General features: G+C 48.0%; 1 protein-coding gene across 1 annotated transcript in view; it reads left to right on the top strand.

Annotated features, from left to right (window-relative positions):
• The window catches only part of TRABD2A (TraB domain containing 2A), a 105,864-nt gene continuing 89,940 nt past the window's right edge, over window positions 1–15,924 (top strand). Inside the window, exon 1 of the mRNA XM_053289042.1 lies at window positions 1–538. Within this exon, the coding sequence (XP_053145017.1) occupies window positions 425–538 (114 nt within the window). The 5' untranslated portion in view covers window positions 1–424. The remainder of the gene's footprint in view (window positions 539–15,924) is intronic.

Genomic DNA, 15,924 nt, shown 5'->3' with positions numbered 1-15,924 from the left:
GCGTGACTTTGTGCCTCCTCCATCCAGGGGCTGCTGCAGGAATTGCAGAGCCTGCGCCGGGCGAACTTTGCAGGGGGGAGGCGAGAGGGCGAGGGGGAGGGCTCTCGGTCCCCCTGGGAGCCCCCACCCCAGCGCGACACCCACCCGCGGCATGGCGAGCCCCCCTCCTTGCAGCCGGGCACGGGGATCCTTTAAGGGGAGGGGGCAGCGCCTGGAAGGGTCGGCCAGGGGATGACTCGGGATTGGGCCGCTGGGACAGCCGCGCTGCTGCTGGGCACACTAAAAGGGAAGCACCTTTCCGCTGGCTCGGGGGGGAAACTTCTCGCAACTTTCGGCCGCTTGTCCGGCGTGAGCGCGCTTCCTCCCCCCGCTTCCTCCACCCCCACCCCTCCCCATCAGTGCTCCCGGCGTGGAGTTAACTAGGATGGTGGTGCACAACGCCGGCGCTGGCTTGCTGCTGAACTGCCTCCTCCTCCTGCTGGCTGGAGCGAAGCAGAGCCGGGATCCCGCTGCAACCAGCTGCGAGCTCCACAGGAAAGTAAGTGCACTTCCCCGGAGAGGCGAGCGAGGGAAGGGCTGGGAGCGCGGGCTGGGAGGGGGGAAAAGAGTCCCCCGAGGAGCTTGCCCTGTAGGCTGTGGAGGGCGGCGGCGGCGGGGCGGGAGCGTCAAAGCAGGCGGTGGGGGGCTCAGCTTTTCAGCACCCCCTTGGACTGCGGTAAGAGCGCACCACCACCTTCCGCTTGCAAGGGCTCCGCGGTGGACCAGCTGATGGGTGACCGCCCGCCCATCCATCCCTCCATCCCTCCTTTGCATCCTTGGTGGGACTTTAAAAAAAAAAAAAAAAGCCACCCCAAACTGAGATCTATTGCACGCGGGCTGGCTTGTCAGCTGGGAAGACGGGCTCTAGGGGAGGGGGCCAAGTGTTGCTTGCACACGAAGCTCGGGCTGCAAACAAAACACGCGACCCTGCACACACGTTTCCCTGAGAAAGCCAAAGTCCCCTTGCGCTTCAGAGGACTTGCTCCCTTGTGGCTCCTAAGGCTACCGTACTTATCGGGGCAGAGGTTTCCGTGGAGCACACCGCCCACTCTGGAAAGCCAAAAGTGTGTCCCGGACTCCGAAAGCTCTTGCCGCGAGAGCAGCTCAGTCCTGTGCATGTTTGGGGTTTCCCCCCCAGAAGCGAGCTCCACTGTGTCCGGTGGGACTGACTGTCAAGGTAACTGTGCATAGGATTGCGCTGCCAGCCTGAGGGGCTCTACGGTGTCCCGAGACTTTTGGTTTTTTGCGCCATTGGGCTAATACGCACTTCCTTGGGCTTAAGGCCCCTTAGCTGGAAGGTAGCTCTGCAGCACCTGGGGGTGAGAGCGACCAGGTGAAGGAAGGTGTGTGTGTGTGATTTCTTCTTCTTCTCTTTGAAAGAGAGAGGCTGGGGTGTAAATTGGCCCTTGATGGGATTTAAAGTGCCTTTAATGAGATCCAGCTGGGAGAGGAGATAAGGTTCAGTGAAGGTGCCAGCCTCCTGTTTATTTGGGTCCCCTTCTTTTTTGCTTTTGTTTACTTTTAACACTTCTCACCCCTTTGCCATTCTCTCCAGTCCCTCCTTGAACTTTCAGCATCCTGCCAGGGTGGGGGGGAGAGACAGGCAGGAGGTTCCTGCATTTCAAATACACCTCATCAGTGCTTCATTTGTTCTGTTTGTTTTATCTCCTGTTCCTATTAAGAGAGGTGTTTGCTTTGGCATGCCTTACAATGATTAGACTTAACAGCACTAAGCTCTGCCTTTCTTTCCCCCCACCCTTTTCCTTCTTTTGAGATATCTTGATAGTTAGAGGTCTACTAACAGGCTGGCTATCTAGGTAAAGCAGCTTCTGTCAGTTTCTCTCTCTCTCTCTCACTCTTAAAGAGAGCTCAATTGATTCCGTCAGTGTAAAAACATGTAGAAAACTTCCTTCCAAGAGGATTGGAAAAGGCCAAGCTGTTCTGTGGATGACCTCTATAACCCCATACCTTGGAAATGCTAATCAAGCCCTAGAATATTAAGGCATTGTGGAACATACAATGGAAATCCTTTTGAGAGGAACAATGTGTACCCTAGTCCTATACATGTTCACTTGGAAGTATCTTACTGGATCCAGTGCGCTTTACTCTGGGGTGCATAGGAGTGTTGCCTAAATGAGACTTTCTTCTAGTAAGTTTGTCTCCTTTGCAGATACATTTGTGTGGCCTGACAAGCTTTATTCTGGTACCCATCATATGTTCCCTAATGCAGATAGTGATAGAATGCATTGGCATGCTCCCCGAAACACTTTAAATAAGAACTGGAGGTGGAAGTATTTTAGTTAACACCACAATTCTGCACACCCTTACATGCAAGTGAGATTCTAACTTCAAAGTAAACATGTTCCGAATTGGGCAGCATGCAATGTTCACACCATTGATATTTGTGTCTTGGACCCAACTGGTTAAAAAGAATGGCTGCCATCTTGCACATAGTTGGGCTGTTAAACTCAATAGGACTTGAAGCAGCCTTACTCGCGCAGGATTATGGCCACTGACTGTTGATAGGAGCACAGGGGGAAGAATCCCAAAAAATACTTTAAAGTATTTTTTGGCATTCTAATCCATATACAGTTCTTGGAAGCAAGTCCACTAGGATTTATTGCTGTGCAATGTATTATGGAGGGGGCTCTGGTTAGTTAAAATGACAGCATTTGAGCAGTGTATTGAGGGTTATTCATACTGTTATAGGAGTATTGTCTGTGGTGGGAGGGCAGTTGATAAAACTAAAACTTGTCATTTAAACAAAACATTGAAAATATTGGGCAAGATTCAGCAAAAGTTAGAACTAACAGTTTTATTCTTTGCATGTTTATTCAAGTAAATTCTACTGAGTTTGATGGAATTTACTCCCAAAAAAGCAAGCACAGGATTGCAATTCTAATCTCCTTGAAATCAGTGGAACTTCACTTAATCACAGTTAAGTCTTATTCATAGCTTTCAGTGGGACTTGCAGTGTAATCCTGTGCATGTCTACTCACGGGCAAATCTCTCTAAGTTCAATGGGACTTGCTTCTAGGTAAGCATACATAGAATTGCAGACTTAGTTGCTGTTACATTTTGCTGCATTGTGTTCACTGAGTTCAGTACACATCCTTGTCTAAGTATGCAGAAATCGTTGATGGAAAACAATGGTGCTATCCAAACCAATTGGTGTTCCAGACAGATGTTTGTGCAATACTTATTGCATTTATTTATTAAGCTTGTTCTCTCCTGAATAGTTTGAGATTAGGGATGTGTGCAGAACCGGTTTGGCCAGTTTGGTTTGAATCTGGACCAGATTTGAACTGACCCAGCCCAGGCTGGTCCTGGGTTTGGTCGAACTGGGTCCAGTTCAGTCCGACCATTGAAGTGGGCCGAACTGGTTCAGGTATGTTTGTAAAGGGGAATCCTTCAAGGCCTGGTTCGGGTTTCCGTGAACACATGGAGGTTACGAAAATGCTCCCTGCACATGTGGAGGTTATGGCCCGGGCTCTCTTTCAGGAGGTTGGTGGGGGACTTGGAGAAGCCCACACTGCCACTTCCAATGTCCTCTGTGCTGCCTACGCTAAAGGCCTCTGCTAGGCACCTTTTTCTTGCTACTCTCCCCACCCACTGCGGCCTTTAAGGAAGATTAGGAATGCCCCCTTTGCTTGTAAAGGGGAATCCTCAAGGATTCCCTATTCTAAGTATACCTGAACAAACCTGCGGACCAGTTCTTAGGGGGCTAGTTCAATTTGAACCGTGGTTTGAATCAAGCTGGCTTGCAGATGGCCTATTTGAGATGGCCTGCAATAAAAATGAAACTGTAAAAAATAATAATCTTAAAATAAAATAAAGTCCTGCAGCACCAAAAGAAACAAAACCTAAATTAATTAAAATACCATAGCAGGTCAAAATTTGACCTAGATAAAACAAAATTACAGTTTGAAACAGATGTCAAAACTAGCAGCAGTAAAATTCAGCCATACTAGCCATGCTGAAATGCTTAAACATTCCACCTGGCACTGAAAAATGATTAATGTGGGAACCAAGTGTGCCAAAATAGGAAGGGCACTACACGCATGGAGCGCCACCACAGAAAATGCTTGTTCCCTGGTCACCTCCTGCCTAAACTCAGCAGACAGGGCAGGGGACCCAGAGAAGAGCCTTACAGCAGATCTTAAAGCATGGGAAGGTTTATACAAGAGTAGATGATGCTTCTTTGAGGTAAAGTAAAGTGTGCCGTTGAGTTGGTGTTGACTCCTGGCACCCACAGAGCCCTGTGGTTCAGGGGTGTAACTAGTATTAGGCAAGGGGAGGCGGCTGCCTGGGGGCCCCCACGCCTCAAGGGGCCCCCCCGAGGCAAGTCACATGAGGCAAGTCACATGACTATGTGTTGTGAAGTGTGTGTGTGTGTGTGTGTATCAGCGAGGGGCCCATTAAAAAAAATTTTCTCTGGGCCCACTCCAGCCTTGTTACGCCCCTGCTGTGGTTGTCTTCTGGTAGAATACAGGGGGGGGGGGTTCCCATTGCCATCTCCCACACAGTATGAGCGGATGCCTTTCAGCATCTTCCTATATCGTTGCTGCCCGATAGAGGTGTTTTCCATAGTCTGGGAAACATACCAGCAGAGATTTGAACCGGTAACCTCTGGTTTGGTAATTAAGCCATTTCCCCACTGCAGCATTAGGTGGCTTAACTTGGTCCCAAACTGCACTTTTAAAAGCCAAACAGGGCTTTAAAGGTTAATCCCAGCTCCTTGGCTTGGCCTTGCAAATCCACAGGACGCCAGTGAACAGGGAAGGCCGTTTCCTGAGACAAGACGAGGCAGTCTTCTTAGGGAGTGGATTTTTGGGGCACCAGCAGCAGCACGGAAAGAAGCTCCCCACCCCTCATCATGACCAGAGCAGCTCTTTGGGACTGATTTGACCCTTGCCCACTTTGCAAGGAGCTCCTCTCCTCACATGCCTTGCAAAATTTGCAAGGAGAGAAGAGGCTGCTGACAACCTTCCTCTTTTCCTGTCCTTTGCATCACTTGCAAAGCTTGCGAAGTTTGGTTTTGAAAGGTGGCTGGCCCTCACCAGAGGCATGGGGCAAGGCCGTATCTGCAACCTCCGTATAAACACTGCAGCACCTTCAGCCACCTATGCCAGTGAAGCTTCTTAAACACTGATGAGATATGGTCCATATAACCCACGCTAGTCAGAAATTTAGCTGCTGCAGTCTGAGCCATCTCAAGTTTCCTGGAGCTCCTCAGCGACAGTGTCATGTATAATATCAGTTGTCAAGCTTGGATGTTACTTAGATAACTTGGGTGTCCAGAGTAAGGGCTTAATCTTACAGCACAATCAAATGGCAAACTTGTGTAAACTCATTCAGAACTGGTTGAGTGCACCTCATTGATCAGATGTACTACTCATGAACAGAACTTCCTTGCTAACTAGGCAAAGAAGCACCTTTTAAATGTGATGATTCTCTTTATTTAGTAGCGGGAGAGCAACTGGCCCTATCCACCCCCAGCACAGTACCCCTCCAGTGCATTCTGTTGCTGGTGGTGTCTTATCTTATGTTTCTTTTTAGATTGTGAGCCCTTTGGGGACAGAGATCCATCTTATTTGTTTATTTTTTATTTATCTATGTAAACCGCTTCATTATACATGATTTTATAGACCTCTATCATGTCTCCCCTCAGTTGCCTGTTTTCTAAACTAAATAGCCCCAGGTGTTGTAGCCTTGCCTTATAAGGAAGGTGCTCTAAAAACTAAATAGCCCCAGGTGTTGTAGCCTTGCCTTATAAGGAAGGTGCTCTAAAAACTAAATAGCCCCAGGTGTTGTGTCCTTGCCTCATAAGTGCTCTAAGCCCCTGATCATCTTGGTTGCCCTCTTCTACACCTTCTCCAGGTCTGTAATGTCCTTTCTGAGATATGGTGACCAGAAATGTATATACTACACCAAATGTGGCAGCAGCATAGTTTTATATAAAGGCATTATAATATTAGCAGTTTTATTTTCAATCCCCTTCCTAATGATCCTTGGCATGGAATTGGCCTTTATCAATTCTGCTGCCACACATTGAGTCAACACTTTCACTGAGCTGTCCACCATGACCCTGATCCCTCTCCTGGTCAGTCAGCAATAATTCAGACCTCATCAGTGTGTATGTGAAGTTGTGGGGTGGGGGTGTTGCCCAATATGCATCACTAGCCAGCGTGGTGTAGTGGTTAGAGTGTTGGAATAGGACCGGGGAGACCCGACTTCAAATCCCCATTCAGCCAGGAGACTAGCTGGGTGACTCTGGGCCAGTCACTTCTCTCTCAGCCTAACCTACTTCACAGGGTTGTTGTGAAAGAGAAACTGAAGTATGTAGTACACCGCTCTGGGCTCCTTGGAGGAAGAGCAGGATACAAATGTACAAATACTAACATTGCACCACATTTGCCATTTTGTTGCCCACTCCCCCAGTTTGGAGAGATCCCTTTGGAGTTCCTCATAATCGGCTTTGGATTAGACTACCCTAAATAGTTTGGTGTCAACTGCAAATTTGGCCACCTCACTGCTTACCCCAACTTCTAAAGCATTTATGAATAAATTAAAAAGCACCAGTCTCAGTACAGATCCCTGGGTGACCCCACATATTACTTCCCTCCATTGTGAAAACTGTTCATTTATTCCTACCCTCTGTTTCCTGTCCTTCAACTAGTTACTAATCCACACGTGAACCTGTCCCCGTATTCCATGATTGCTAACTTTTCTCAAGGGTCTTTGATGAGGAACTAAATCAAAACTCTTTGAAAGTCTAGGTATACTATCTCAAAATGATCACCTTCATCCACATGCCTGTTGTGCTGACACTCTCAAAGAACTCCAAAAGCTTGGTGAGGCAAGATTTACCTTTGCAGAAGCCATGCTGGTTCTCCTTCTGCAGGACCTGTTCTTTTATATGCTTAACAGTTTTATTCTTGAGAATGCTTTCCATCAATTTGCCCAGAACAGATGTTAAATTAACCAGCCTGTTATTTCCCAGATCCCTTTTTGAAAACTGGTGTCACATTTCCTTTCAGGCCATGTATTGTCATCCACAGAATTTTTGTGGAGGACTCTGGTCTTCCTAGGTTTTCTAGCATGTTTGATTCTATTCCTTCTTTAACATACAGTTCTACTCCACCCCCAATTCACCCCCTGTCCTTTCTATAGAGTTTATATCCAGGAATAACAGTGTCTAACACTGGTTCTTACTGTTCCACCATATTTCTGTCATGCTCACTATATCTATGTTTTCATTAGCAACCAAGCACTCTAGCTTGTCCATCGGAGGCATCTAGCATAGGGTTATGAGCACCTATACAGTGAATCTCTTACCTGGTGTTTGCTGTCTTTCTTATGGCCTTTTGATCTCTTTGACCAGCTAGCACATCCTTCTGTCTGCTCTTTATCTGGTCCTACTCTGTCCCCTTCTGGTTTAACTGAAGCATTTACACTCTCACACCTTAAGATAGGCATTTGCTGAATCAGATACTGCCCTGCCTGCTCCTGTCAGCTCTCTCCCAGGCATCATTTTAAAAGCTGCTCTGCAACCTTTTTTATTTTAAGCACCAACAGTCTGGTTCCCAACACTTGGCTCAAGTGGAGCCCATCCTTTTTGCACAGGCTTTGCTTGCCCCAAAATGTGTCCCAGTGCCTAAGAAATCAAAACCCCTCCTTGTGGCACCACTGTCTCATCCATGCATTGAGACCCCTCGACATCTCCTGTCTCACTGGCCCTGCATATGGAACAGGTAGCATTTCTGGGAATGTTACCTTTGTTTTTGGGCGGGGGGTCATAAGAACAACCTTGCTTGATCCAGCATCCTGTTTGACACAGTGGCCCACCAGATGCCGCTGAGAAGCCCACAGGCAAGAGCTACTCAGGGGATAGTCAGTGGATTCCCCTTTATCAGTATAGCTCTGAGCCAGCTTGGTTTGGCTCGAACTCGTCCGGTCTGGTTTGACCCTGAACCTGTTGAGCCAGGCTCGAACACCCCTTGTGGGCAATTCAATCATTGGAGGTATAGAGAGATGGGTCCGTGACTTGTGTGTAGACCGTATGGTGACTTGCCTGCTTGTACGAAGGTTGCGGAAATCACACAGTGTCTAGATAGGCTGTTAGGCAGTGCTATGGTGGGGTCAGCTGTCGTGGTGCCCATCGGCACCAACCATGTTGGGAAATAAAGTCGGGAGGTCCTGGAAGCCAAATTTAGGCTGCTAGGTAGCATATTGAAGTTCCAGCTGAAGTTGTTTTCCTTTGAAATGCCTTGGAGTTCAAAAAATTTTGGGGATTGAATAAATGTATTTATACCTATAGAACTTAGTTGCCATTTTCATCCCCATGCTCTTGGTTCAGGATGTTCACACAAATGTAGAAGCATTTGGTGGATCAATATAGACACTTGAGTAAAGGCAGGTACCCTTGGGAGGTGTGGAGCGGAAAGAGGGTTGCCTACCACCACACACACACACACAAATTGGCCTGGCCTGCTCTTATGCCTTTAGCAGCATCTTGATCTGCAGAAGTTATAAAGTGTAGAGTGTGAAAATTATTTCACACATTATTTCCTCTGCTAATGTCTGTACATCAATCTGCTGTTAAATGTGTACCATTTATGGCAGCTGGTTGAAAAGTTAACAACTCTGCATGGTGGTCAGTGATGAAAATGGGTTATATACATTTCTGAAGCTTTCATGAGCTTACACTAAATCTCTAAGCTCAGTTATGAAGTGGATGAAATGTCCAAAATGGCATCCCATCCAATTTATTCTCTCAATACATCTGCCCACTTAGCCCTACAGTATCACAGTACCAGCACACAGTACCAAGGGTGCAAATGCTACAGGAGCTGGAATTGGATGAGCATCTGTCCCCTTCAAAATAGCATGCAAGTATACCTATGATTCTTAGGACTGCCAAATTTTGTACCAGCCCTGCTCTTGTGGTTTTAACTGGAGCCTTTCAGAAATTTAGCCAGTAAAGCTTTTCCTGTAAAGCTTTTTCTATCTTCTTGACAAATGATAGAAAAGCTTGGACTGATAAATTTTGGGAAGCTGGGCTGGTATTAAAAACATAGGAGCAGGACAAGTAAAAAGATGGCAGTCATAGGGACACTACATGTTGTGCTGAAACCAACAGATGATAATACTTCTAAATATAAATATAATTTCACTTTTTAAAAACTGCCTAATATTTTGCAAGCTACTGCATTTAAATTGTTTAATCAGGCTGGTCATAGCTTAGCGATAATACATAAATGAAGACTGTGTGTGTGTGTGTGTGTGTGTGTGTGTGTGTGTATCCGTCCAACCAACTATATGTTGTATGAGCTATGAATGGAGAAGTCTCTGATCTGAATCTTGTATCTTTTGTGAATTACTTTGGTGGCCTTAGACGAGCCACTTCTTTTCAGTCTCAGCCCCCGCCATATGGAGATAATATTGACCTACCTTGAAGGGATGTTGTAAGGATTGCTGAGATAATGTAAAGCACTTTGAACACTTTAAAGCACTTTATACCTTCTTATTAAAAGAAATGCAATTGTTGTTCCATACTTTGAGCATGGGTCCTAGAATCCTATTTTGTACACTCCGAGAGGATAACATTTTGAACAGTTGTCATTGGACAAATGAAATGCCTGACACCTGTTTTGCTTGAAGTCTGGTAAAAACTTCTGAACTCTGCTTTGCGAGATGTGGGTTGTTAAATATTATGGAAACCAGACCTTTCGGGGAATATAAATGGCTCCAGCCCTTATCCATCAAAATGAATGGGGCTTAAAAGTGCTTAACTTCTGCTAGATCAGTGATTCTCAAACTTGGGTCCTCAGGTGTTATTGGACTTCAACTCCCATAATCCCCAACCAAAGGCCACTGAGGCTGGGGATTATGGGAGTTGAAGTCCAATAACACCTGAGGACCCAAGTTTGAGAATCCCTGTGCTAGATGATGCCGCTTATTCTTATGCACTTGCTGCAATGAACTGCACAGCTTCATGGCTGTAGCTTTTGTACTTTGAAAACCAAGTTCCCGCTGGGCTTTCATCAGGGTATCTTGGTGGGTGGTGATGAATTCTGATTTGTGTTTTGGTTTCAGAAGTGAGGCTTGATTTCACAGGGAGACGGGGCCGGACTGGGGGCACTGAGAGGGCGGTGGAATGTATGTGGGGAGGGCGCTGGGTTCTGAGCAGAATGGGTGCTTAAGGGTGGGAGTATTCACTGCTGCCGAGTGCAGCGAGGCACAGGGGCGCCCCATGGGTGGGGCGCACCGGGAATATGCCCTGTTGCCCTGCGGGCCAGGCCGAGCCTGCAGGGAGATATGCACTTGCCTCACTTTGCCACTGAAATGAATGGGACTTTAAAAGGGTTTACCTTTTTGAACTGTGCCCAAGGTTTGTGGGTAACCTTTTTTGGTGAGACGTTGTATTAATGCCAACCTGTATAATATATGTCTTTGGAAACGCATCAGATTTCCCATAGAGGAAAGGCATTGGTCATTTGATAGCTAGAAGGCTCATTTTCTCTTGATTATTTGGCCGTTAAAATGGTTAGCTTTTCTTAGTGTTCATTTGCTTCCTTCAAGCAATTATGACTGTGGGAGGAGAAATGAATCTTAATAGTTACATTCACTCACAACCCTCTAAACAGTGGCAAAAGAATCATCAGGTTAGTGTGAAAACGTAGTTATAAAAGTGATGTGAACCTTCCTCGCTGTCTCCTATTCAGTGGTGCACCTAGCTGATTTTGGCGCCTGTACTGCTGCTGCTGCCGCCACCGTGAGTCTTTTGCTGCTGCTGCTGCAAGGCCTGGCCACATCGAACTGTGGCTTTTCTGTAATTTTAGCCGCCGTGTACAGGAGTGGGGGGTGAGCTGAGTAGGCCCCCCGCTTGGTGGCATCACAAGCCCGTGATGAGGGCCCTCCTGGTCTTTGTAGCCCCCCCCCAGACCTTGGAGGCCATGGACTGGGGCCCCAAGGGCTGGGGGTAAGAATGCCTCTGCTCCTACTCTGTCAGCATTTAAAATGTAAGCTTATTGGAGCAGGGACTTATCATCTTATATCACTTAATAAGTTACCTAAAAATGTTGCATAAGCACTGGACTACATTGCTCTGTAAATATTTCATGTTGCATTTTTTTTTCCTATCAGCGTTTATATTAGTTTTTTGAATTCACTTTTTATGGCACAGTAAAATGTTGCAACTTGATGGCTCTGAATATACTGATGAAACTAATTCTGGAGTCATCTGCTTCTAAAAGAACAGGAATGTTCTAAAGGTGCTGGAAATGTTATGATGCAGCACTTGCAGGTGAGAGGGAGGTACCAGCAGACTGGGGGGAATTGACCAATACATTGGTTTCACAGAAATCTAAAGCGTGGGGGACAAAGGGGGCAAAAAAAGTAACTTGGTGGAGTTTAATGTTATCGGACTAAGAAGGCAGTTAACAGACAACTAGGTGGGTGAAGCTAATGAAATGCAGTGGCAAGGAGGGAGGGAGAAGGGCTTAAATAAAAGGAGCAGTAAATCTCTGTGTGATGAATACTCCCACAGGACAAACACAACCACCAAGAGATGCAAGTTTTGGGCGGTATAAACATATGTTAAATAAATAAACCTATGTGCCTAGAAATTTTGCCATACTCAGGCACAGCTTCCAATAACACATGCACATTAGAGATGTGCAGATCAATTCGAGTCCTGATTCGGGTTTGAATTGAATTGACCCTGATTCGAGCTCAAATAGATTCAAGCCACATTTTGTCTCCATGTTTTTCCTTTGCTGGTTGGTTTTCTGGCACTGGCTTACGATTGGCTTGAGATCTGCTTCCTTCTTGGTTGGCGTGTTGTCATTCAAATCAAGTGTTGTTATGGGCAACCATGCCACAATTGGCTAGGGGAATAGAGGAGGGAGCCAAAAGGAGGGATTTTCAAAATGTATTTAAGGGACTGCTTGGAGACAGAGAGACAATGGTGCTTCAGGAGAGCAGAAGGATCAGAGAGACTGTAGCAGCACTGAGAACAGAGGCTGGTAGTGGTGGTAGTCTGGGCCTGCCGTCAGACGTGGGGGGAGTGTTGGGGCCGTGAAGCACGGCCCCTGATGGGCGTGGCCCGGGTTCTTTGAACCCATTGGCCCAGTGGTGGCTCCGCCCCTGACTTTGACCCCAGACCCCATTAAAAGTGCTTCCTCCCCACTCCCCACATCAGAGTTAGGGCTTCAATTATTTTTTTAAAAACCCAGATGTCCTTCCCAGATGTGCAAGGCAGAGCCAGGAGCAGACTGCAAGGCAGAGGAAGGGGTGATGCTGTTGGTTGTGGTGGGCAACAGTAGGAGGGGCCTACTCCCCGAGTCATCCCCACTGATGCGGTTGCATGCAGGCTTTCCTTTCCAGAAGATCCCAGTCCCACAGTGTAGGACTGGTGGCTGAGGTAGAATTGCAGGGGGTGCGGGGGGGGGCTCCCCTGTCAGAGAATAAGCTCTCCTTCCTGTAGCAGTGGAGGAGGAGGTGTTGTTGGCTGCTAGCCCAGTCAGATCGTGCTCTCCATCCTCCTCCCCAATCCCTGTTGGCTGTGCAGTCCCCCACCCCTGTGAGGAGGATCAGGAAGTACTTCCACTTCCTGGACCTTCTCGGCCCCTGGTGGAGAGCTGTGGTTGTGGTGCCACCCCGAACAAACCAGCAGCCCCAGTACCAGCACCACCGAAACAGTCCCGAGCTGATGGCAGCCTGGTCTGGGATCACTTTGGTGATCCCAATGGTGACCTTCACCATGTTGCCTGCATCCACTGTGAGACACAGGTCAGCAGGGGGAAGGACCCTATGCATCTTATGACAATGGGGATGCTGCAGCACCTGTGACGTCATCGCCTGGTCCTGCTGGCAGCACTAGGCCTGGTGGGTCCTTGAGTAGTGGCAAGGCACCTGCTCCTGTTCGCAAGCAGGGGGAGTTGGTGGGCAAGCGGTCTGGTCACCCAGAGCCTCCTCTCATCACCCAGGCCATTGGGGAGATGGTCTCTTTGGGCAACCAGCCATTCCAGGTGGTGGTGAACGCTGGTTTCCACTGGTTGCTGTGACTGCTTGCCCCTCACTAAAACATCCCCTCATGCACCACCTTCAGCAGGCAGGTGGTGTCCTGCCTATACTGGGCATGCAAGGAGGCTATGTTGGGGCTGCTGCGTGCAGCAGTGCCTGACACCAGTGTGCACTTGACTGCAGATCTGTGGACCAGCTGCAGTGGGAGGCACACTGCTTTCCTGTCCCTCATGACATATTGGTGGGGCAGGAGAGCAAGGGGACATCTGCTGCTGCTGGTGTGGTCAGCCCCTGCCATGCAGTGAAGCACAGGTGGGCTGTGCTGCATGTGCAGGGGTGCACACTGACCCCACAGCAGAGGAACTGTCAGGGGCCATGGATCCCCAGGTGGAGGGATGGCTGTCCAGGCAGCCAAACTCTTGCTGAGGGTTCATGGTCACCAACAATGCCGCCAACATAATTAGGGCAGCCAAGCATAGTCATCTTGTGTCTATCTGTTGTGCAGTGTTTCATCACAAGTGCACACTCTGAACCTGGTTGTGCAGTTGGCCCTTCTGGGGCTACGACAAGATGAGACATCCCCACTGCAAGCACTGAGTGTCATGATGAGCCCCTGGTGGCGCAGTGGTAAAACTGCCGCCCTGTAACCAGAAGGTTGCAAGTTCGATCCTGACCAGGGGCTCAAGGTTGACTCAGCCTTCCATCCTTCTGAGGTCGGTAAAATGAGTACCCAGAATGTTGGGGGGCAATATGCTAAATCATTCTAAACCGCTTAGAGAGCTTCCAGCTATAGAGCGTTATATAAATGTAAGTGCTATCCTGCTGCTGCCATGGCTGCTCTTGTGGAGAGGTGTCACAAGATAGTATCTTTCTTCCACTGGAGTGAAAAGAGTAGGTGTATGCTCAAGGAGAAGCAGCTTGAGCTGGGCCTTCCTGAAACACCTGATCCCACAGATTGTTCTGACCTGGTGGAACTTCACCTTTCTCTTGCTCCAGCCTCTGCAGGAGCAAGAGGCAGCCGTCCATGTCCTGGCAAGGAGGCATGGCTTAGAAGTGTGCAACTATCCAACCAGGACTGGGCACTCATTTCTGAGGTTGTCTTGGCACTGTTTGTTTCCACTAACAACTTGTATGCCCAAACAGCAATGCTGAACTCTGGATTTGCCTACCGCATTTTCCGAGAAGACAAACAGTGAGTTCCAGACCATGCTGACCACTGAGGAAGCAGGCCTTGGCTGGTAGGCTGAGAACTGGAGTGTTGGACTGGCTCATCACACCTTTGGGTGCATCAGTGCATGTTTTTTCCTGCCTATGTGACCCAAGGATGAAGGGTAAAGTGGTCACTCCTGACCAGTTGCCCAGTGGAGGGACCTCCTGGTTGCAAAGTTTAAGCGAGGAGAGGAGGCTGGGGCACAACCAGGAGGAGGGTGCTGCAGTGCCTATTGCTAATGCACAGTCTACTTCTACTACCACTACTACTGCTGCTAGCAGCAGCATCACTGCTGCTTCCTAGTCCAGCAGCATGGTGTCCCTGGCAGGGCCAAGTGATCCAGCAGTTCAGTCTCTGCTTTCCACCCGGTGGTTCACAGAGGGGTTCCTTGGAGCCTTGCCAGGGGCATGGGAGGACTGAACCCTTGAGCTGAACCCTTGAGCAGTGTGTTCTGCAGTACCTTCAAGTTCCAGTGCAACACCACTGGCAGCTCACCCCACCCTGGCCAACCCCAAAACCAGATGTCACAATCTGCCTGTTAGGGTTGCGCGCGCGCGCGCGCACACACACACACACGTACGTGCATGCACACACACACACCATCTCCATGGCCAATGATAAGATGATGGACTGGTGCCCAAGTGTCACCCAGGGCCCAGCACCAATTTGAGACCATGGTTATCCAGATGAAGGCAAGGATATGCGCTGGAGAAGAAGAGAAGAAAGAAGAGTTCTTCTCATGGTAAGATTCTAGATGCAGTGCTTTGTTTCTTTTCAGACCATTGGCCCATGATTTTGTGGTTTTCTTTTCTCAGCATTGAGGATAATATGCTGTACTATTGCTGCTATAACTACCTCTGTTTTTGCTGGATCTCAGATTGACAAAGGCTGAACTTGGGTGCTTGCCATCCTTAAGTTGTGGTTTGCTTTGTTTGTGAGATAGTGTTGTGGCGAAGAATGGACAGTGGCAGCTGAGTTCTCTCTCTGTGTGTGTGTGTGTGTGTGTGTGTGAGAGAGAGAGAGAGAGAGAAAGGGAGAGAGAGAGAGAGAGAGAGAGAGAGAGATTGAGATTTGCTTGGTGATTGCTGTGAGATGAGCTTTATGTCTGGATTAACATGCTTCACTGGTCTGCTCTGCAGTCTGCATTGCAAGATGTACTCAGTCAAAATGTGGCTGAAGACTGTCTAGTTGAGCTTATGGCTATGCTTGCTGCTGTTCTTGTAAAACAGCAGAGCACTAAGGAATGAGCACACACTCCAGTTACAGAGTAGGTAGCAGAGGATGGTTTGGATATTGCAGCTATTTAGAGAAAACACATGGAGATCCTTGTATGACTAAACACTAAACATTTATTGGTTAAATACACTTAGATAGGAAAGACCTATCTCTAATCTAAAGGACTACATAGTGGATAGGTAAGGAGAGAGAGAGAGATGTTTCCATCTGCTCTCTAGGAGGAAAGGAAGGATTGTGACTCAACACAGGAAGTGCTGCAGAGTCAGTTCAGGGGTCAAAGAGTAGGGACAGATAGGGAGACCCTGACTCACTGTCTCTACTCCCAATGCCCCTAGTGGTCATTAGGACAGTTGGTGCAAAAGGTTGATGCACTGGAAGTTCATCTCCAACAGTTCTAAGGAGTCACGATT

Source organism: Hemicordylus capensis, chromosome 2 (assembly GCF_027244095.1).
Source record: "Hemicordylus capensis ecotype Gifberg chromosome 2, rHemCap1.1.pri, whole genome shotgun sequence".
Lineage (NCBI taxonomy): Eukaryota > Metazoa > Chordata > Lepidosauria > Squamata > Cordylidae > Hemicordylus > Hemicordylus capensis.
The sequence above is the reverse complement of the archived record's forward strand: the minus strand, read 5'-3'. Positions and strand labels throughout refer to the sequence as shown.